Source organism: Cuculus canorus, chromosome 24, assembly GCF_017976375.1.
Source record: "Cuculus canorus isolate bCucCan1 chromosome 24, bCucCan1.pri, whole genome shotgun sequence".
NCBI classification, from domain to species: domain Eukaryota; kingdom Metazoa; phylum Chordata; class Aves; order Cuculiformes; family Cuculidae; genus Cuculus; species Cuculus canorus.
Window position 1 is genome coordinate 5,459,913 of NC_071424.1, and position 20,306 is coordinate 5,480,218.

The 20,306-nt window shown below is 51.5% G+C and overlaps 2 protein-coding genes across 5 annotated transcripts; both read left to right on the forward strand.

The window, feature by feature from the left end:
* Window positions 1–519: 519 nt before the first annotated feature.
* ETV7 (ETS variant transcription factor 7) lies at window positions 520–8,253 on the forward strand. The gene is given in 8 exon segments (XM_054087990.1): window positions 520–640; window positions 3,467–3,584; window positions 3,874–4,038; window positions 4,325–4,432; window positions 5,272–5,463; window positions 5,753–5,895; window positions 6,032–6,132; window positions 7,321–8,253. Coding segments are annotated over 8 exon segments (1,209 nt in total). The 5' UTR covers window positions 520–634; the 3' UTR covers window positions 7,697–8,253.
* On the forward strand, window positions 8,248–18,629 carry LOC104062298 (apoptosis facilitator Bcl-2-like protein 14). Of its 4 annotated transcripts, XM_054087989.1 has the most exons (6): window positions 8,248–11,578; window positions 14,550–15,271; window positions 16,510–16,647; window positions 17,023–17,084; window positions 17,352–17,615; window positions 18,365–18,629. In XM_054087989.1, exons 1-6 carry the CDS (start codon window positions 11,553–11,555, stop codon window positions 18,410–18,412), a joined length of 1,260 nt encoding a protein of 419 aa, XP_053943964.1. In that variant the 5' UTR covers window positions 8,248–11,552; the 3' UTR covers window positions 18,413–18,629. The 4 variants fall into 4 exon arrangements, with proteins under 4 accessions (XP_053943964.1, XP_009562636.2, XP_053943962.1 ...); XM_009564341.2 differs by lacking the exon at window positions 8,248–11,578 and having other exon boundaries at window positions 14,390–15,271; XM_054087987.1 differs by lacking the exon at window positions 8,248–11,578 and having other exon boundaries at window positions 14,390–15,271; window positions 18,368–18,629.
* Window positions 18,630–20,306: the final 1,677 nt, after the last annotated feature.

Below are 20,306 nucleotides of genomic sequence, written 5' to 3' on the forward strand. Positions count from 1 at the left end.
CCATGGCCCTGAGCACCTCATCCATCCATCATTTAAACACCTCCAGGGATGGGGACTCCACAGAGCCGCCCTAAGAGGACAGGGATGCTCAGGGATACAGGGATCCCCTGGAAGGACAGAGATGCTCGGGGATACAGGGATCCCCTGGAAGGGCAGGGATGCTCGGGGACACAGGGATCCCCGGGAAGGGCAGGGATGCTCGGGGACACAGGGATCCCCTGGAAGGACAGGGATGCTCGGGGACACGGGGATCCCCTGGAAGGACAGGGATGCTCAGGGACACAGGGGTCCCCTGGAAGGACAGGGATGCTCAGGGATACAGGAATACCCTGGGAGCACAGAGATGCTCGGGGACACAGGGATCCCCTGGAAGGACAGGGATGCTCGGGGACACGGGGATGCTCGGGGCGGGGTCCCCGGGCGGTGCCGGGCTGGGGGGACCCGCGGGACCCCGTTCCCGAGGGGTGTCCCGGTGTCCCCGGCCCGGGCGCTGCCCCGGCCGCTCTCCTGCCTCCCGGGGATCGTTTCGATTTCGTTTCCCGGAAGGATCGCTCCGAAGCCTCAGCGGCCGCAGAGCCAGGACGGGACGGACCGGGACCCCCGGGGTGGGAGCGGTTCCCCTCCGCCTCTGGGGATGCAGGTAAGAGCCACCCCTCCTCAATTAGCGGCTGGAAGATGATGCTGCCCCGGAGGGGCTCCATCTCCGTTCCCTCTCTTTTGGGACTGATCTAAAAGCCGCTCTGGCTCGGCCAGTGTTTTCCCTCTCTCCTCTCCTCTCCTCTCCTCTCCTCTCCTCTCCTCTCCTCTCCTCTCCTCTCCTCTCCTCTCCTCTCCTCTCCTCTCCTCTCCTCTCCTCTCCTCTCCTCTCCTCTCCTCTCCTCTCCTCTCCTCTCCTCTCCTCTCCTCTCCTCTCCTCTCCTCTCCTCTCCTCTCCTCTCCTCTCCTCTCCTCTCCTCTCCTCTCCTCTCCTCTCCTCTCCTCTCCTCTCCTCTCCTCTCCTCTCCTCTCCTCTCCTCTCCTCTCCATGTGAAAATGTAGTATATATGAATTGTATTTTTAATTTTATTCTTTATTTTTATTTTTCTCTTTATTCTCCCCTCCCCTGACAATATCCCCACTCAAAGCAACAAAATGCCGGCTCCAAAACATGTGGGAAAGCAGCTAAGTGGGGAAAAAAAGCAAGAACAGAATTGGTACGAAGCAATGAAAATTCAGAATGTGGCTTGTGTGCCCTGGGAATCATAGAATCAGAGTAGTTTGGGTGGAAAGGAACTTCAAAACCCATCCAGTTCCAATCCCTCTGCCATGGGCAGGGACACCTCCCACTGGATCAGGCTGCCCAAGGTCCACCCAACCTGGCCTGGAACCCCTCCAGGGATGGGGCAGCCACAGCTTCCCTGGGCAACCTGTTCCAGGGCCTCCCCACCCTCATGGTGAAGAAATTCTTCCTAATGTCCAGTCTAAATCTGCCCCTCTCCAGTTTATACCCATTGCCCCTCGTCCTATCCCCACAGCCTTTATGAACAGCCCCTCTCCAGCTTTCTTGTAGCCCCTTCAGGTACTGGAAGGTCACTATAAGATCTCCTCAGAGCCTTCTCCAGGCTGAACAACCCCAACTCTCTCAGCCTGTCCTTGTGTGGGAGATGCTCCAGCCCTCGGATCATCTTTGTAGCCTCCTCTGGACTCGTTCCAACAATCTTCAGGAGCAAGAAAGAAACTCAAACATTTGGTTTTACTGTAAATCTCATTTTAAGGGAGTGAAACTGTTATGAGAAAACCAAAACAGCTTTTTGGGGGAGTTCTAGGCAAAATACACAGCTAAATTCTTTCACTTTTATCTTTCCCGTAGTTTATTGCTTAGATTGAATCTGAAACACATTTCACGCTACTATCAAGCCTGTACGGAGTTTATTGCGGAGTGTCTCTGGTTCTTCATACCATGCAGCTGCTAAAACGAGCAGCCCCAAGGCAGCCGGGGACCATGGCTCCGCTGACAGGCAAACTGCTCACTCCCATCCTTCTGGTGATGACAACCCCACCACCCATCACCGAACTGCTGCCTTTCTCCTGCTCTAACTTGCCCAGATCACAGGGATGCATTCTACTGGAAAAGGCTGGAGTGCTTTGCTCCTGCCTCCCATGCTCCTAGCTTTGAGGACACCAGCTTTGTGTTTAAGATGTGTCCAACCACCGTCTGCTCTGCCAGTGCACGCAGTGGTTTCCTTCGCCCCTGGTTTTCTGGGGGGCTCAGCTCCTCAACCCCCAGACACACTCCAGACTCATAGAACCATGGAATGGTTTAGGTTGGAAAGGATCTTAAAGCCCATCCAGTTCCATCCCCTGCCATGGGCAGGGACATCTCCTGCTGGATCAGATTCCTCCAAGCCTCATCCAACCTGGCCTTGAACACCTCCAGGGATGGGGCAACCATGACTTCTCTGAGAAGCGCTGTCTCCTCTAACCACCTCCATAAAAACCTGAAGTGCTCAGAGCTGGTGGCTGCTTCGGAAAATACCATTTGCAGGCAAAATCGTTCATTTTCCAGAGAATGAAGCTGAGAAATTGCTGGGATTCATGTTAATAGATTTTAAAGGGGAAACATTATCTGCTCGGCTGCCAGTGATATTTCAAGATCTAGATGGGGCTGAAAGCAGGATCTGAGCTCCCTTCTGGCTCACGTGCTCTGAATGAGAGCCCAGAAACAGAGTGGGGGCAATGCTGAACCTTCAGCCTGACAGCGGTGCTGCGGCTGCCTCTCCTCCCAGCGCTGATTATCTCACCCTTTTTGTGACTCTGGAGGGGCTCCTTAATGAGCAATCGGTGAGGTTGGAGGTGCTCCTTAATGAGCAACCAAGAGGGTGGAGTAATTCCTGAGGGATTGGGACTTTCTGGCAGGAGAGCCAGATGAGTGGACATCTCCCTAAACCGCAGGATGACTATTTCCGCTCGTGTCCAAATGATCACTAAGGACAAAGTTATAGATCTCTTCATACCATGTTTTTAAGACACCTAAGCACTGTTGCCAGCTGTGTTCTCACAACTCTAAAGTGTTGTCCTACAACCCAGGACATCCAACAAGCATCTGGGGATCCTGCAGGAAGCCAAGGTCTTGGCTCCATCTTGCCAGTCTTCTCCTTCCCTGCAGCCATGGGGCAGTGGGGATGGATAACCCACATCCAGAGCCTGGATGAGAGCAGGTGCCTTCGCTAAAGAAAAGAGCTGGAGAAAGAAAGGGGGGATCTCTGGCTACTAATGTTGTTTTGGGCACCCAGAGATTCATCCTGGGTGGATAAAGGACTTAGAGAGCTGGAACAGCTTCAGACAGCACATCACGCTGCTATGAGAAACCAGTTAGAAACTATCAGAGTAGTGTTTACTCCAATGGAGGCATCTCCAAAGCAAAGGCAAGACCGGAGCTGGAAATTTGCCCCCACTGATGTGTTTTGTTTGCTCTCTTTTTCCCCAGGGTAAATTGGCAGTCAGTTCTTCCAGCCCTGTTGTCGCAGCTTCATTAGCACCCCTGTCCCAGGCCGGCCAAACACCCATCAGAGAGGGGGAGATCTTCAAGCTTCCAGGCAGGCTGAGTGAGTAGATGTTGAACAAGTCAACACTGCTTAAAAAAGGAGCTTCCACAGGGTGGGACATGGTGGGTACCAGGCAGGTGTGGTGTACCAACCAGGGACCGTTCCCTGCTGTCAAGGGGAACAAGCTGGAGCAGTTATCAGAATTCATTTTCTCTCTTTGGGGCTTTATTTACCGGTGAGTGTTTATAGAGGGCAAGTCTGGTGATGGAGAAGATTAGCCTCCTGCCCTGCCCCTCAGCAGTTTTGAGGTTGGAAACTGAGTTGTTTCAGAGGCTGTCCCTGGTTTCAGGAATCCAACCCTCCCTGTGGAGCAAGGATGATGTGATCCACTGGCTAAGATGGGCTGAGAAAGAGTATTCCCTTCGACAAATCGATGAAAGCAAGTTTGAAATGAACGGCAAAGCCCTGTGCATCCTCACCAAGGATGACTTCAGACACCGAGCTCCGAGCTCAGGTTAGACCGAGTGCAGGGGAGCTGCGGAGGACTGGCACAGCGTGACCTGTGGTCTGCTGGGAGGGGCTGGATGGGTCCCAGCAGACCAGGCTTTAACTCTGCCTGCGCGCTTGAATGCTGGAGACAAGAGCAACCTTCTTCCTTCCTCTAGTCCATCTGGACTGCAAATGCTTTGAGATGGGGAATAACCTCTTACTCCGTAGCACAGAAACCTAAGCAACAACGTCCACTGAGAGAGTCTCTACTATGATATGAAGTCATCTGAGTAGACATTCCCTCCCTGCAGGTGATGTGTTATATGAAGTACTCCAGTATGTTAAGACTCAAAGAAGAGCTCTGGTGTGCAGTCCTTTGTCCAGCTCACCCTTTGGGGAAGCCAGGAGCACAGAGGAAGGTATGATGGAGAATGGCATCAAGCAGAGCCTGCCCTCAGCTATAGCAAGTTGCACACGCCTGGGGTTTGGAGCTCAACCTGCTGAACCCATCCCACACAACCTGAGCAAGGCAAGCAGGATAATCCTGGAGATGGCAGCCAGCTCCGACAAAGTCCAGGTCATCAAGGAAGTTTGTAGTAATAGAATCATAGAATGGTTTGGGTTGGAAAGGACCTTAATGTACATCCAGTTCCACCCACCTTGCCATGGGCAGGGACATCTCCCACTGGATCACACGAAGCAGGTCTGGTCAGAATCAGCCTACACAACACCAGGTGGATCCATGGTGACCATGCAAGGCTATAGCCACTAGGAAGTCTATCTGCAGATTGAGATTTGGATCAGGGAGGGTCAGTAGGCAGGCAGAGACACAGTCCTGCTGGAGACTACTCCTCCTGTAGCAGAGCTGGGAAAGGAGTTGGGATTGGGCTCAAATAGAGCTTCTGGGCGATGAGTGGAGCAGGGAGAGGCCCTAGTGCTTTCTGGAGCTCCTCTGCTGGCTCAGATGTAGAGTTATGAGCAAGATAAGCCCCCACAATGATTTTCAAGGCACTCTGGTGCATTCTCCTATTCCAACCTTTCTTCTCTAATATGACCATTACCCTACTTGGTGTCTCCTCAAACTCCCCTGGGCCTCCTGTTGCTCCTGTCTTAGGAAAATCCCAGGCTCCCCTCAGCACTGGCTGCTTCTGACTGGGCTGGTGACCAGCCTGGGGTGTCATTCCACGCTTCGTTCAGGGCTTTGGAAGATCTCCTTGGAACTGCCATAATGCACCATAGGGTTGGTTTTTTTTTTCAGGGGCAGACTGTAGAGCTGAGGTTGTCCCAGCTGCTGTTTTCTCCTCCCTGGATCGTGCAGAACAGTCTGTGTCCCGCAGCCACGTGGAGCCACTGAACCTCTCTCCCAACGGCTTGGAGGGCAGCTGCGGGGCAGATGCCATCTGCTCTTTTCCTACAGCCCAGTCAGCCCCAGTGGATGGGAAAATTGCAGGTAAATGTGACTGGTTTATAGCCTGATTCCTTGGGGAAACGAGATTGTGCATTGTCCTGTCTGCCTATTATCTCCATTCCATTTATTCCACTTATCAGTGTGTGCTTCCCTGCCTCAGTTTCCCACTAGTATTTTGAGATCTAGCAGTAGAGGTTCTGTTTGTGAACTCTGGGCTCTTCTTATTTATTATTGTTGCTACCACATGCAATTGTGTTGCCGACTGACCCTCACTGAAGCGTAGGGGTCTTAAAGGGAGCTCTGTGACTATTTATTCTCCACCAATGGTCAGACTGCAGGTTGCTGTGGGATTATGTGTACCAGCTCCTCTCCGACAGCCGCTATGAGCCTTACATCAAGTGGGAAGACAAGGAAGCCAAGGTCTTCCGTGTTGTTAACCCAAGTGGACTTGCCCAGCTCTGGGGGAACCACAAGGTAAGTGCAATTGAGGAAAAAATTATCATTTCTGCAATGCCCAAGAACCTCGAATGTCCCACATGTGCAGATGGACCTAAGCCAAGTTTTGGCACTTGCTTTTACTCAACTGCCCCAAATTCTTCCCTTCTTTCAGAACCGGATGAACATGACATATGAGAAGATGTCACGAGCGCTCAGACACTATTACAAACTCAACATTATCAAGAAGGAGCCCGGGCAGAAGCTGTTGTTCAGGTGAGATGAAACAGATCAGAGAAGTGAGCTGCCTGGGACAGTGTGGATGGGGCATGGGAAGGTAGTGGGCTCCAGTTGTTGGCAGCTGCTTCATCTTGCTGGATCCTTCATAGTCCACACTGAGCTGAAGTTGCAGCATCTTTGCCATAGGTTGGAGTAATGCATGGGAACATGGTCTGTCTTCATAGAATCACAGAATGGTTTGGGTTAGAAGGAACCTTAAAGCCCATCCAGTTCCACCCTCTGCCATGGGCAGGGACACCTCCCACTGGATCAGAGGCTCCAAGAACCATCCAACCTGGCCTGGAACCCCTCCAGGGATGGGGCAGCCACCACTGCTCTGTGCAGCCTGGGCCAGGGCCCCACCATTCTCGCAGGAAAACATTTCTTCCCAAGATCTTCTCTAAATCTCCCCTCTTTCAGCTTCAAACCATTCTCCTTTGTCCTATTCCTGCACTCCCTGATCAAGACCCCTCCCCAGCTTCCCTGTAGTCCCCAGTCTTCTGGGTTTATGGTGCTGGAAAGGAGATTGGGTTTGGTCCCAGACTAGACCGTGTTCCTGTACCTCGGGCATCCCACAGCAGCTGTGCTCATCTCGGAGCTGGAATCAGCCTTCACGTTGAGGTGTGAAAGCCTGGGCTGGTTTTAAATTTGCAAAACCTTAGTGGTTGCTGTTCTCTTTGTTTCAACCCGCTGGGTTTGCGTCCAGGTGTAAGCCTGGGCTCCAGGTCCCATCTGATGCACTTTCCAGGGCTGTGAGCCAGCAACATGCCCTGGGGTCAGCATCCATCTGCTTTCTTACCTGGAGTCCAGCTGGTGCTGCTGGAAATGTCCCTGAACCCAGCAGAGCTGGAAACTTCCCTCTTGTTCCCCAGCGACACCAGATCTGAAGTCCAACTCCAGATGGAAGAAGAGGGTGGAAATAAGTCAGAACCTCCCGTTTTCAGTGCTGTCCGCTTCCTTGGGGCTAGTTTGGACTTTAAATGCCAGAGCTGGGCTCATGAGTGCTGAGCTTTGTCTCCCTGGGCTTGGAGAACCCTGGGTGCAAAGCAAGAGATCCTCAGCAAAGCCCAGGGGTGGCAGATACCCTCTAACAAGCCCCACAGCTCAGCAAGGGCTCCAGCATTGACAACCTGGTTTGGGGATGGGTTTGGACATGCACTTAAAGCCTCTAAAAATGAATTGCAGGTTTTTGAAGACTCCTGGGGAGATCATCTATGAGAAATCCAGCAAACTGGAGCAGCTGGAGAATGAGGACAGTGAGGATTTGAAAGAAGACCCACTGGAGGTTTTACCATAGGAAGTTTGTGAAGGTGGCACTTGCAGTGTGTCACAGACGGATTTGTGCTCCCCTGGGAGGTGTCAGCGTCTCTGGCATCTCCTGAGCACAGATCTGGTCCTGGATTACAAAACCTGCCCCGAGCCAAAGCTGCAACATCTCTTCATCAGCAAAACACACACAAACTGTCCCCCAGCCTGGAAAATACAGGTGAACGTGTGGGCTACTCTTCTGCTTGCTTCTCTTCTGTCCTCTAGGAGGGAATGTAGTACTTTTGCTCTGTAAATGTTGATGCTTGTCTTTAAAGCTGAAACTCGTTGGTAAAGAGTGCTCCCTCCTTACAGCAAGACACGCTGAGCGGAGAACACCACAGGATGCGATCTGGATTAAGCATCTACCGAAGTGCTCTTGGAGAACAGGCTGCTCAGAATCTGAGCCATTTCCCTGATTCAAGATTGGACTTAATTTGCAGATACGCTGCCTGTAACCTCACAGCAGCCGGTGAGATTGCTCCTGTGATTAAGAGTGCTGAAATATCTCCCTGGATTGGGACTGGCTGGAGCTCCAGGCTGCATGGATGCCCAAAGATGTGTCTCATTTTAATTCCTTTCACTCCATGTCATGTTTTTTCTAATTAAGTGGCTAAATAATGTGAAAAGGAATGAAGTCAGTTATGAATATGACCATACTTAATGGACATGTGGTTATTTGCTTTGATTCCAAATTATAGAAGCATAGAGTCATGGAATGGTTTGTGTCAGAAGGGACCTCAAAGCCCATCCAGTTCCACCCCCTGCCATGGGCAGGGACACCTCCCACTGGATCAGAGGCTCCAAGAACCATCCAACCTGGCCTTGAACCCCTCCAGGGATGGGGCAGCCACCACTGCTCTGGGCAACCTGGGCCAGGGCCTCCTCACCCTCACAGGAAAATATTACTTCCCAAGATCTCATCTCAATCTCCCCTCTTTCAGCTTCAAACCATTCCCCTTCATCCTGTCCCTTGCATCCTTCAAGCCTTCCTCATTTAAAACCAGCTCGTGTGGGCACACAGATTTTGTCCTCAAGCTCAGCGGTCCCTAAACCAAAGGCGACACTCTGAGCTGCTCAGCAGATGGGTGAACACATGGTGTTTTGTAGCTACGTGAACAAGTACAGATACAGGCTGTGACGCAGTGTCATGTTTCATGGCTGATGGGAAAGGGGAGTTCCTTCCAAATTGGTTTTGCACCACTGCAGAAATGATCCTGCTGCCAGGTATTTTTGCTCTGGACCCTTTCCCAAGCTCAAGTTGCCATCTCAGAGCGGCATCAGCACAGCTTTTGGCACAGCACTGCTGTGACCGGGTCTGGGAACTGTCAGTCTCATGAGGAAGCTTTGGCAAGGGTTGGTGACTGAGGTTTCCACCAAAAATGATTGTTGCCAATCTGAAACCACAGTCCATCTTGCTGTAATTGGTGTTGCTCCTCCAAAACTACTTTACAACCTCTAAAAAGAGCCTGAGGAAGCTGATGAGCTCTTGCACTTAGCAAGAGGTGGTGGTGGAGGCACATGGTGGCTGGCTGGCAAAATGTCAACAGTATGACATCTCCAGAGACGTTGGCTGAGAAGTTTCACTTCCAGAAAAATCACCAGCTTGTTGGCAAAATGAAGGTGCTTCATGAGTCAAACTGTGGAGGAGAAGGAAATGAGAAACTCTAGTGGGGTAAATAGGCATGGTGTCACAGCATTTGGGAGGTCCCCTAGCTAGGAAGGAATCTGCTAGGAGAGGGAGCTGGAGGTTTTCCAGCCAAGCTGCAGCCTGGGGATGCACCCCACTGAGAAGGTATACTGAAGCATCCAGACTTCATCCTTCGTTCCACAAAGGGTGCTTTTTTGTCCCAGAGAAGACTAAAATCAGATTTTTCTTGGGGTGAAATTCAGTGGAGAGTCAGAGTTCTGCCCAGCCTTGAGGCACAGCTTTGGTGGGAAAGCTGACCTCCTTCCTTGCCAACTGTTCCATCCTGGCCTTGCATTGCTGTTGCGATGCACTTCCATGGGTGCATTATTCCTGATATTCTCCTATCAAGATAGTTCTTGCCATGGGAAGAGCTCTGATGACTCTCCAGCCTGCGTGGCTTGTTTTGTTGGAGCAGATGACCATCGGTGATCCTGGCGCTTGTGCCGTGCTGCAGGGAGTACGCAAGATGCCCTCTCTTCACCTGTTTTTCTAGCAGTGACTAAGGCTCCTCTTGGACTTGGATGGGGATTTCCTCTCCTGTTGGGAAGCTGCCAAGTGCACTCAACCCTCCTTGTTCCACCATGTGCCAGCGCAGCTCCAAAGGGATCCTGGAGGGATCTTGGAGGGTGAAAAGCAAAGGGCACCTTTGTACCGACGGGCTCTTTCCATGCTCCCAGGAAGCCCTCCTCTCCTTCCCGGCCGAATGTAGCTCTTTTCCCTGCAGTAAGCAGAAGCAGGAGGGCTGTAAACCTGCTGGTTTCCTGGAACAAGGACTCATCCCTCTCGGTAAACAGCTGAGTAAACGCCACTCGTGCCGGGGTGTTTGTTGTGAGGAGGGAAAGCACACAGCAGTCGGGAACTTTTGCCATGGCTGAAGTCCAGGGGCAGTGACAGACGGGTGTCCCTCACAGGCTTTCCTGAAGGTTTGCAGGTCCTTCGTTCCCTGCAGGTCATCGTCCATACTTCAGCAGCACCAGGTGTGGTGGCGTTTGAGGCAAGGTCTTGCACAGCAGCAGATGCAAATGCCCATGTGTGCCTGCTGCTGTCTTGCACTGCTCATCTGCTGAGGACAGCAGCTAAAATCAGTCCTAGGGCTGGAGGAAAAGAGGGTTTGCTTTGGGTGCCCACCACCTGCTTCAGCCAGAGGCACCGCACAGCCACACAGAGAGGTTTCCACCAAGGCCACGTGTTGGCTGTGCTGTCTGTCCAAACTGTGGCCGGTGCAGGGGGCAGTGGCTGCCCTCATCTGTCATGATACAGATCCGAAACTGCGGATATTTTTGTGCCCACGTGGCTGGTGTTGGCTCAAAGGGACCTTTGTGGCCCACTTTAAAACACAAATGTCTCCAGCACTCAGATCTTGAAGGCCTCCAAGGGTGGTGATCCCCATCTCCTCTGCTTGAGCTTGTCCCACCCATCCTGATCTCCAGCCTCAGCCTGTGGCCTGTCTTGTTCCCAAGAAATCTGGGTGATTTGGCTCCTGCGTTCTCCTGATCCCATTGTAGCCTCCTGCACCTTGCAGGAATACTTCCTCCTTGTTTTTTCCGTCTTCTGGAGCAAGTTTCTGTAAATGAGCCAGTTATGTGTCCCCATGCTTTTAGTTCTGCTTTTCTATCCAGCGTCGCCACTCTGAAGATACCAACCTTGGCTCTGGGTGCTCCTTCCATGTGACTGTGTTTCCAACCACCTCATTCCCTCCTAGAATTGATGAGAAAAGAGGACAAATTTGGATCCCGATCTCTTCCCCCAGCTCTGTTAATGGGCTTTTGGTTTGTCTTGGGTCTCTTCCAAACACGTTTTTCTTATCACAGAATCACAGAATCACAAGGTTGGAAAGGACCCATTGGATCATCGAGTCCAACCATTCCTAACACTCCCTAAACCATGTCCCTCAGCACTTCATCCACCCGTTCCTTAAACACCTCCAGGGAAGGCGACTCGGCTATGCCTCTCTCCCGCTAGGTTTGTGTATGTCCCAAATCACAGCAAGGATCTGACCTTGGATAAAGGTCTGGATCCAGAATCACAATTCAGGTCAAGATGTTTTTGGTGTCACTTTGGATATCCTGTTGTCAAGCTGTGTCCAGAAAGCCTGCTACAAAGAGGAAAAGCCTGCAAGAGGCCTTAAGTCCACGTTGATTCCCAGTTTAATCGTGACAATTCCTCTATGAGCAGGGAAAGTCTTTGGACTCAGCCTTGGATAGTCTCCAGTGGCAAGATCTCCAAACTGGAGATGGCCAGACTGTGCCCCGTAGCCAGAGTGGATGTGGCTTTTCGTTTTGCAGAGAAGAATAAACAACAACAATGGATTATGAAACTCTTCCTCACCCACTGGAATCGACCGGTTTATGTAAGGATGTGGTCATATGGTGGTTAGCACCATGGACCTCCTGGAGATGGTTTAATTATTTATCGGAAGTAGATGGGGATGCTGAAAAACAAAGCCAGGTAATTCCTAATCAATACCAGACTGATTCATCAGCGTAGGCTCAGGAGAAGCAGAGGGAAACGGACTGGATCTCCTCCAATTATAGCATCAAAAGTTTGTAGAAGCAGAAAGAAAACAACCCTGGACTGTTTCGGTTGCAAGATGGACCTGTTATCAGGAAAAGACTATTTTTATCTGGGAGGAACCTGGGCAGCACATGATCCCAGGTGTAAACAGGAGAAAGTGCAGCGTTCCTCAGGTGGGAATCTGGCCAAGGGGTTTTCCAAAGCCAGCATGCTGGAAGCCCATGCCCAGCAAAAGCATCCTCATCCGTTCCTGCAAGGTGCAGTGCGAAATATTGCCATCAGATGGCAAAATAGCAATGAGGATGGCAGGCAGCAACCTGCAGGAGGGTGCAAGGGGGTGGCTGTGGGACCAAAGGGATTGGTTTGGCCCAGTGGCAGATTGTAGATATTGGAATGTGCAGAAGATCTGTCTTGTGGGTTGGGCTGTGGCAGATGCTCTGCCCTTGGGCTACGCTGAGTGGGAGCCATGTGGGTGCAAAGGGTTCGAGTCCATGTGTTCATGAGGATGTGTTGTGTCTGAAGGACACCAGGATGGCTTTCAAAGATGTTATAACCCAGCCATGCTTGGAGTTAGGCAACAACCTGATAGCACCATGTCCCAGAGTGGCTGTGGCCCTGCAACAGTCATGACATCCACATTCCTGGAAGCTCCTGGGATTCAAGCTGAACATAAACGTAATCTGGCTCATAAACATGAGCCAGCAGTGTGCCCTGGTGGGCAAGGAGGCCACCAGCATCCTGGCTTGGATCAGCCATGGGGTGGCCAACAGGAGCAGGGAAGGGATCGACCCCTGGACTCGGTGCTGGAGAGGTCACACCTTGAATCCTGGGTTCAATTTTGGGCCTCTCATTCCAAGAAGGACATTGAGGGGCTGGAGCACATCCAGAGAAGGGAACGGAGCTGGGAAGGGTCTGGAGAACAGGGGATCTGAGAGCAGCTGAGGGCCCTGGGGCTGTTTAGCCTGGAGAAGAGGAGGCTGAGGGGAGACCTCATCACTCTCTGCAGCTGCTGGAGAGGAGGTTGGAGCCAGGCGGGTGCTGGGCTCTTCTTCCATATGACAAGTGACAGGATGAGAGGAAATGGCCTCAAGTTGCACCAGTGGGTTTAGACTTCATATTAAGAAAAATTCCTTTACTAAAAGAGTGGTGAAACCCTGGCAGAGGCTGCCCAGGGCGGTGGTGGAGTCTCCGTCCCTGAAGGGGTTGAAAAACTGTGTGGCCGTGGCACTTGGTGATGTACATTAGCAGGCACAGTGGGGTTCGACTGATGGTTGGGTGAGCTTAGAGGTCTTTTCCAACCTCAATGATTCTGTGATTCTATCTGCTTGCTGCATCGAACCCCCATTTTTCTGTGACAGTTATACCTTCTCTGCCCAAAAACAACCCAGAAAAGCCCATACATGGCATCAGACTCATTAAAAACAATAAAACCCAAAGCAAAACGGAATGCCAATCTGGTTTAGATAGCTGGTTTCAAAGGCCAGCACTTACACCAGGTGACAGGTGATTTTTATGCTGTTTTGCTGCTATTTGTCATAAGGAAATTGGTTTCTCCTCCAGCGAAACTCACGCCCATTTGTTTTCCACCACAAGGAAGGTGATAGTGGGGAACCCAGGCGGAAGCGCTCGCTGAACTCTTACCTGAATGGTTGCTAAAAATAGGACTCAACTCAGCCAGGCACTGGCCCTGGGTATAAAAATGCACCTCCCAGGAGAGTCTGATAGCACTTAGCACCTGTGGACAAGGAGCTTGTCTTGACGTATACCCAGAAGGGCAGAAATACTGATGGAAAGGTAAATATCAAGCAGCAAACAAAGCATGATGTGGCCAATGTACTGGAATCAACTGGGGTAGGATGAGGGCTGTTGTTTGGCTGTGATTACATCTAGTTGAATTATTTGTTATTGGATGGCTTTGCTGTTGGCTTGGATGCACAAAACTCGCCTCCTTGATCCAAAAAGACGCCAGGTTGGGGTGGGCGGGCGGTCTTGTGCGTTGTGATGATGCTCATCTAGACTGAGAGGAGGGTGGTGCCTGGCTCCAGGGTGCTCTGTACAGCTGAGCCTGCTGGGTTTCAGCGTTGGCTTCCCATGTGCTGTTCACTGGTGGAGAAAGTCTGGTTTGGGTCTGGTTTCCTGAAGGGTGAGATTGGTTTTAGGAGCAGAGGCAACACAAGGCACAGGCATGGTGCAGTTTTTTTCAATAGTAATATCTCCTGCTTCATTTTACTTGTAAATATAGAGGAAAAGGGTGATGGGAAAGGCAAGGACCGGGTGCCCAAAGCTCCGCTGGGAGCCTTAAACTGGTGAGAGCTCTTGGAGGGGCTGCGTCATTGCAACATGCTCATCCAATGTTGGTAGTGACTAAGGGTATTAGCAAGAGCCCACATTGCCCTTGGCTTCTTCAAGGGCTGGAAGCATCCAGGGCTGCTGAGGAATGTGGTTTTTTTTTCTAAGCAGCCAATAATTCAAAGGGAAATACTACAAAATCTGTTTTGTCGCTTCATCGGGGGAGAGATGCTCTCAGTGTGTAGTTTTTCATCACAGCATGGGGGTTATGTTGCAATGGGAAGATGGCACCTGGGTGATACCCTTGCTGGATCTAACCCTCTGGATGATCGCCAGGCTCTCAGACGTCCCCTGTGTGTCTCCACCTCCCACAGTTTCGCTTCCCTTATCAGTGGTGTCTATAGCCCATCATAAAACCTTGTGTGCACCGTCGGCATAAGCAGCACTGAGAGAACAACTATAAAAGGGGCTGAGCATTTGCTGAACAAAAACAGCCTCAGACACGCAAAGCACCCTTGGGTGCCAAAGCAGAGGTGATTTCCATCATACCCAACCTGACCATGCAGTGCCCTGGGGAAAGCAAAACTCAGGCTGAAAATGTTGTTTTCTTCCACAGCAGCATGCAGGCTCTGGCTGTGGAGAAGCCTCCGTGGGACGTGGGGAAGCAGCCGTCGGGCAAGATCCTCTCGCTGGACAGGCAAGGGGCCAAGAAAGTGCTGGAGATCTACGTCAGGCGCTCATTGAGCTGCTGTGAAAAGTCACTGATGACCAAGAAAACTCTTCAGGAGAGAGCTGGAGGGCGAGGGAAGAAGGCAGATGGGCTGCAACGGTCAAAAAGTGACTTCAGCAAGTATTCATGTGCCAGACTTGGCCCCAAGAAGGACCAGGAGGAGAGTCCCAAAGCATCGAACCTGGATGGGGCTCTGGATGATGACAGCAAAGCTCCCAGAGAGGTCCTTAAAGAAGATCCAGAGCCCAAGATGAAAAACACAAAAAACTCTTCCCAGGGCAAAACCCAACGCACCTGGTTCAAAAGTTTCCTAAATTTGCTCCTCAAGAAGAGCCCTGAGGACCAAAAGGAAAATACGGGGCACAAAGCAAAGGAGAAGAGTGCCAGAACTTCTCACAGCTCCAAAACAGAACGGGCTAAAAGACCTGGAGGAGACTCACACACATCCCCACCACCATGCAGAGCCCTGAAGAAGAGACCCAGCCTCAAGAGGGTTTTCTCCTTCAAGAAACACACAGAGGAGGAGCGGGGAGAGGCAGCAGCTGGGGAAAAGGCCAAGCGACCCAGCTGCCTTCCGCTGCGGCAGGTCCTGGCACCAGCCACACCAGGTAGGACCCTCACCACCCCTAAACCAACCCTACTGCCAATGCGACCTCCACTGAGTTTCTTTTGGGAAGGTTATAGTATTTCGTGCTGATTTCCTATGTAGCCTGCAGGTCAAGGGAGGGGATTCTGCCCATCTATTCCTCTCTTGTGAGACCTCCTCTGGAGTATTGTGTCCAGTTCTGGAGTCCTTAACATAAGAAGGAGATGGAGCTGTTGGAACGGGTCCAGAGGAGGTTATAAGGATGATCTGAGGGCTGGAGCACCTCCTGTATGAGGACAGGCTGAGAGATATGGGCTTATTCAGCCTGGAGAAGAGAAGGCTCTGAGGAGACCTTATAGCGACCTTCCAGTACCTGAAAGGGCTACAGGAAAGCTGGGGAGGGGCTGTTCATAAAGGCTGTGGGGATAGGATGAGGGGCAATGGGTATAAACTGGAGAGGGGCAGATTTAGACTGGACATGAAGAGGAATTTCTTCACTATGAGGGTGGGGAGGCTCTGGCCCAGGTTGCCCAGGGAAGTTGTGGCTGCCCCATCCCTGGAGGGGTTCAAGGCCAGGTTGGATGGGGCTTGGAGCCCTGATCCAGTGGGATGTGTCCCTGCCCATGGCAGGGGGTTGGAACTGGATGATCTTTAAAGTCCCTTCCAACCTAAAGCTAAATGATTCTATGATTTCTAACCTAAGCATCACCCTTCCTATGCTTTCTTGGGCTTTGGGATAGGTTTTGGGGGCTATGATCTCATCCTGATACCCTAAGAAAGGGTCAGCCTGCCTGTGCTTTGAGCACACATCATTGCTCCAGCTTGTGAGCACGGCAAGTTACCCCCAGTAATCACCCAAGGACAGGTTTTCCTCCTCTGGCAAACAAGGATGGTTTAGTTTAAACCTCCATTCAAGACCTGAGACTAAATCTTAAACCACTTTAGGGCAACAAGAAGCTGCTCTTGATCTGCGGTGGGGAAGGGTGCTGGTAGCTGGCACAGCAGGCAGAGCCCACGGGACACGGCCATCGCTTCCCGTGATGAAAAGCAGGCACGGGGATTTCTGCAAAGCTTCAGGGCAAGTCAGAGCTGCTCAGTTACGATTCAGAGAGCGCAGCCCATCATTCCCCGCTCGTATGCACTAATCCAGGGTGAAACCAAGCACCACGTGGCTGCAGTCGCTGCCGCAGCTGCTTTTCCCTTTCAGTCAATGGCTGGCAAAAAGTAATCCTTCCTTCTAAATATGTGTTTTTCTTCCAGCAGATGTAGAGCGGCCTGACAGCTACTACACACAAGTCTCTGAAGAGATCGGGCTGATCGTGCAGGGTTCTGACAGCCAGGGGAGCAGAGCACGTGGATATGGGGAGCCACCACGTTCAGCCAGCTCCGATGAAGTCGGTGAGTGTTGCACTTGCAAGATCTTCATTGCATGTGTAGAAAGAACATGTACGAGACTTGTGTCGCAGCTCAGGACCCAAATCCTGCTTCAGTCCTGTCCCAGTGGCTTCTGAGACCCAATGAAGTTTTTTGGGGGAGGTTTTCAGCAGTAGGGTTTGATTTGGGGAGAGAAAAATTCAAAGGCAGGAGTGTGTTTTTGCCGGCTAAGGATAACGAGGCACTGGACAGGAGGTGGAAGTGGGGTTTGCAGTGATGGTGGTGGATGCATTGGGGTGTTTTTTAGGGAGGGCTAAACAGGCAGCGCTGTCCCCTTAGATCATCTGGGTGTGGGGCTTGGAGAAAGGGCTGGAGATAATGTAGTGTCTCTCTCTACAGATGAAGCCATCAGGAAAATTGTTGCCCTGCTCCAGAGTGCGGGAGATGAGCTGGACAGACAGGTGAGAACAAAACTTTGGTGGGCTGAGGGCGTTTGAGCCAAGCTCTGTGCTGCTATAATGTATAGCAACACCATGGATTTCCCCAGGACAGGGAAAATCTAAGTGAAATCAAGGAAATGGCATCTTTTAATCCCCCAGCTGGGTGTGAGCATGATTGTCTGTCTGTCCTCCCTGAACTGCAATCCTTATGTGGAGTGAAGGCTTCAAGACAAGGATGACACGCCAAGTGATTTGCTCATAATGTGTATTCAATTGCTTCTTAAACAGGTGAAGGAAGACGCACGGCTACGGATGTTCTTCAGAGACATGTCGTACAACGCCTTCAAGAACTTGGCCGATGCCTACGTGCACGAGGAAATGACGGCTAGCAGACCTGACGTCAACCCCCGAGAGGTCCAGTTTGCCTTCACGGTGCACCTCACTGCCAAGGTGGCAGGCATCTGCAACCAGGCGGTGAACAGGATCATGGGCTTTGGCACCCGCTACCTGGAAGACTCCTTTGCTCCTTTGTCCTACAGCAAAATTCTCCAGGTAGGGAGAAGTCCCGGGCTGAGCTTCCAGCAGCAAGTGAGGGCAAATGCTGTAATTTTAAAGTGATTGATAGACGTGGGTGAGTAGCAGTAATGTAGGCTTACACCAGAGCAGTGACTGAGTGATGGATCTTACCTTGTGCTGGTTGGTGTTCCTCCAACATGAGCATGGCTCATGCAAACACAAAGAGCAGGACTTGCTTTGCTCCCTGCCCACTGTGTCTCCACTGCCAGGAGATAAGAGAATCATAGAATGTTTTAGGGTGGAAGGGACCTTAAAGGTCATCCAATTCCAACCCGCCATGCCATGGGCAGGGACACCTCCCACGGGATCAGGTTGCTCCAAGCCTCATCCAGCCTGGGCTGAGAGAGCTGGGGTTGATCAGCCTGGAGAAGTCTGCGAGGAGACCTTAGAGCAGCTTCCAGTGCTGAAAGGGGCTCCAAGAAATCTGGGGAGGGGCTCTGGATCAGGGAGGGCAGGGGTAGGATGAGGGGGAACGGTGTTCAGCTGAAAGAGGGGAGATTGAGATAAGATCTTAGGAAGAAATGTTCTGCTGTGAGGGTGGGGAGGCCCTGGCCCGGGTTGCCCAGAGCAGTGGTGGCTGCCCCATCCCTGGATGCCCTGTGGGGCTGCAACTTGGTGTAACAGCAGATTTCCTCAAGGAGAACTTCCTCCTAAACCCGTCTAAAAGACCAAGAGCAGCAGCTCAGTTTGGGAAGGGACCTCATGGATGTCTCCTTCTGTCTCAGCAGAACAGAGAAGAGTTCAGCACAGACAACTGCGAGAGCCCAGACTGACATCGGCTGCTCCGAAGGGCCCGCGGTGCCTGGGAACCCAAGGATGCAGATTTCCTGATGGGAGGACAGTCCCTGGTGGTGACCTGGATCTGAGGTAGTTTCCTGAGCTGTGGATTTCAAATCTTCTAAGGAAAAGCACAGCAACAGCCACAGCGGCAAGAAATGCTTCAACCACACCTGACTGAGGGCAAAGACTCTAAATCAAACAACGCCCAAATTTCACCCTGTGTTTGCATTTTAGCTCTCACCAAGTGCGTGTGTTAAACCTTGTGGTTTATTTGTGTTCATGTATGTGTATTTATTTACCTGCTTTTCTATACATATCTGTGAATGTACAACATAATTTTTGCGGATTCTGCTGTCAGCCAAGCGTTCAGTTCAGGGAAAAAACCAAACTAAAATTCAAATAAATTGGTTCCTGAATGACATCCAGACTTGTCTAATGTATGATGTGTATGGATGTTATAAAGGGAATGACATTTGCTTTGCTACCGCTGATGAGGGCTGCTCCTTTCAAACCAGATGCGAAGTGGCACAAAGGGAGTCTTACAGCAGATACTCGTTGCGGTCCTGCCAGATTTTACTGTTTATAGCCATTCCCTGTCCAGAAGGAGATCTGTTAGCCAAAGCAGCTTGATCTGACACCAAGAACTGGGTAAAGCTTGTTCCCAAGTGGCGCAGGAGCTGCTTTTGCTGTCGCTCCCTCGAGGACCGAGGGGATTTACGGCTGCCAGGGTCTCACCTGCGAGGTCTAAGAAGATGTGAAATGTCAAAGTGCTTAAATCCTAATCGCTGGGAATGTTCCCAGCTAATCTTTGCCCAGACCCCTAAGTAGGGCCATGGATTAAGGCAGCTTGGGGCTGGGGGGATTGCCAGTGCTCAGCGTGGTGCACATTAATGCATCTCACTTGCCAGGATCGGACCCAGCCTGGTGTGAAGTGGACAACATTTTGGTGCCTGCAGCATGCAAGAGGTGGGATGATCTTAGACGGTGGTGGCAAACAACCCTGCGGGTGCCATGCATGGGCTGACAGCCCTGCATCTACCCAGCACCGCTCTCGTAGCATCCTCTCCTGGAGGACACGATCTTTTCAGTCCTTGTAAAACAAAATGAGAAAGCACAGATCTTCTAAGAAGGGAACAGCCCTTCCCTGTGCTGATCAACATCCTCGTTTGCGAAGCCTTTAGAGAAACTTCTGGTAGAGACACAAAGGGTAGAATCACCCCAAAGAGAGGGCATACCTTGCAGGGCCTCTTTTTAATTTCACACATGGTAATTAGGACTGTAAAAAGCATCAAATCCCACTCCTGGCTCCTGCCTGGCGATGCCAGCAAAAAGCACAGTGCCAGCACTGTGTTTCCCTTTGGCCAGGAACCAAACCGGGAGACTTTTATTGCAGGAGAAACCGAAACTGCTGTCGCCTGTCTGCAGACTGTCACGATGTTCCCGTCTTTCCCGGAGCCTGTGGGACCGGGCTGTGGCTGCGACAGGGCAAGCCGGTGCCTGGGACACAGTGAGGACCCGTCGGGAGGATCACGCGATGCCCCTATTTGCTTTCCATTTGAGCTCACGCTGTGCCAGGTGTGGGTTGGGATTTGCACAAAGCACAAGAGGGTTTTGTCTCCTTGCTGACTTCCCGGAGGACGTAATCTTCCCTTGGCATGTGGAATGCTCCTGCCAGGCAAAAAAAATGGTCAGGAAAACAACCCATCTCTCCCATTTCCTTCTCCTGTGCTTTTCCCAATGCCACAGCTGAATGAAATATCCTCCTTCTGTGGTCGCTGGACCTTTCCCAACCCATTGGGGCAGCTGGGAAAACAAGGAGAGAATTCTGCACAGCCACAATGGGCTCCTGGTCCCAAGTAACCCAACCTGAAGCACAGATGTTTCTCC